A 2,144-nucleotide genomic window follows, 5' to 3' on the forward strand; every position below is an offset into this window, starting at 1 on the left:
TACAATGCTTTTTTTTTTTTAATTTTTTTAATTTTTCAATTGTGTTACATACCTTTTTTTTTTTTGATAAGAAATTGCGTTACATACTTGTGTAGCCTGAATACTATTCTAAAGTTTTTGAAGGAGTTTGTAGTAGCAGGGTGTACTGTTAGAAGCCAACAAGGTTGTTGTATTTTGGAGACCTACTCGCATACACCTGATTGCACCAGTAGGGGGCGATTAAGGTTTTAATTAGGAGCACGCCTATTGGTACACCTCAGCCTACTCTGTCATTTTGTTGAATAACACTTCAAATAATTCTCACTCTCGATCCATTCTCCTAAAAGATAAGGTACATCTATCATAAATTGCCATAGTTACATTACTAATTGATGTTATAATTGGTTATACATGATCATTGAATGAAAATAAGACGAGAAGAAACCAGATCAAAAGCCAGAAGGACATGAAACTGCTAGTTAGTCCCATTATTACATTACATTACATTTGGTGTTACTGGGAAGGTGACACCGCATCCATAAACTCCGGGTCGGATTCTAGGGCACTCATAGACTCTGGCAAAAGGGTTACTTCGAAGTCCACACTTCCTCCTCCTTGTCGCCCTGGGTATGAAAATACTTTCCCATCGCGTTTGTTGTCAATCCCGCTTCGAATAGCTTCTGCCTTTCCCCATCCAAAGTCGCATCCATACATGTCGAATCTGGGTGAGCACCCAATGATGATACCGCAAGGATCGAAAATATTGCCAATCAGGTTAATGGAAGGACTCTTCATCCACACCTCCACCGACTCTCGCACTTTACTGTCAGTATGACCATTCACAGCTTCGTGCAATAGCCATCCTCCCCACCCAATCCCATGGCTGAGCAGTTCTCCAACAGTCGTGTTTGCGATCACAGCCTGAACGCAGCTTCCAAAGTAGTCCGGAGATAATGGTGGGTTCAGTCTTGATCTATTATTGGTGCTAAACCTGCAACTCGTTTTTTGGTGGTTGGGTAGATGACGGCAGCGTACCCTTGTCATACACCGCCAGACAAATGCAGATACGGCCTGGAAGGAGGATATGGTGGTGCTGCTAGTAGTGTTGCACTCGGCGTTGGCCTTAGCTTTGAGCCTCGCAATGGATTGTGGTGAGAAATGGAAGAATCTGTCTTGTAGCAGCGTCATAGCAGGTGACAGGCTTTTTCTAAAAATGAACTCATCCTGGTGAGAGAAAGGTAAATTGATAACGGGGCCGTGGGTCCCATCAAGGACCCAGCTTCGTGTGAGTACTGGTGACCGTGAGATTTGATCTTGATTAAATCTGCATATCTCGGCCCATGAATTTAAGAAATGCCATAAAGAACTGCCATCAACGACCGCATGGTTGAAAGAGCATGCGATGAAGATTCCATCCACTAACTCTGTCACCTGTACGGCCAGCAAAGGCAAAGTGTGACCATCATGGTTGATAGCTTCTCGTTGCAGAAAGAATGATCGAACAATGGGGGGTACGTGAATGGGGGAGAGGATATCTGCCATGGTCACATGATCTGCAACAGCGTGGACAAAATCCACTCCTCCTCTCAGCTGGTTGTTCTTACAATCGATAGAAATTGAGTAAGAAGGTGGGTTGTCTTGTTTATGTGTGACGAGACGACCGGCAAGGGGGAAGAAATGGACGAGGGTGCGGGAAAGGGAATCCTTAAGGTTGTCAATGATGGTATTAATAGTATTTGTGGAAGGAGGTTTGCGAAAGAGAAGACCCATCTGGATGTAGCGTGCGTTGAGGAAGGTGAGTTCCCATGGGTTCAAGTGGAAAGGCTGATTTGATTCTTCTTCTGAAACCCACTCTGGTTTTATTGAGCATCTTGAGATGTGTCGAATGGCCGGATCAGTACTCGCCATTACGTACTACTGAGTCGATTTTCACTCGCTTCACCTAAAATTGAAAGAGTGATCAGATATAAGAAATCCAGGCAAGAAAGAAGCTCCAAATCACACGCATAGAACCAATCTAATTAACTTAGTATTTTGATTCAAAGAAACAGAGCGAGAACTGCGAGGAAAGAAAGAGAACTCATGGCCACAGTTGCAGGGATGGCCAGCCAAGGGGTGGAGACTGAGAGAGAGAGAGAGAGAGAATATACCAGAGAGCTAGGGAC

At 44.2% G+C, this 2,144-nt stretch overlaps 1 protein-coding gene across 1 annotated transcript; it reads right to left on the minus strand.

Moving 5' to 3' along the window:
- Positions 1–489: 489 nt before the first annotated feature.
- On the minus strand, positions 490–1,887 carry LOC122642543 (uncharacterized acetyltransferase At3g50280-like). The gene has a single exon (XM_043836053.1). The coding sequence runs from the start codon at positions 1,885–1,887 to the stop codon at positions 493–495; it is 1,395 nt and encodes a 464-aa protein (XP_043691988.1). The 3' UTR covers positions 490–492.
- Positions 1,888–2,144: the final 257 nt, after the last annotated feature.

Source organism: Telopea speciosissima, chromosome 1, assembly GCF_018873765.1.
Source record: "Telopea speciosissima isolate NSW1024214 ecotype Mountain lineage chromosome 1, Tspe_v1, whole genome shotgun sequence".
Lineage (NCBI taxonomy): Eukaryota > Viridiplantae > Streptophyta > Magnoliopsida > Proteales > Proteaceae > Telopea > Telopea speciosissima.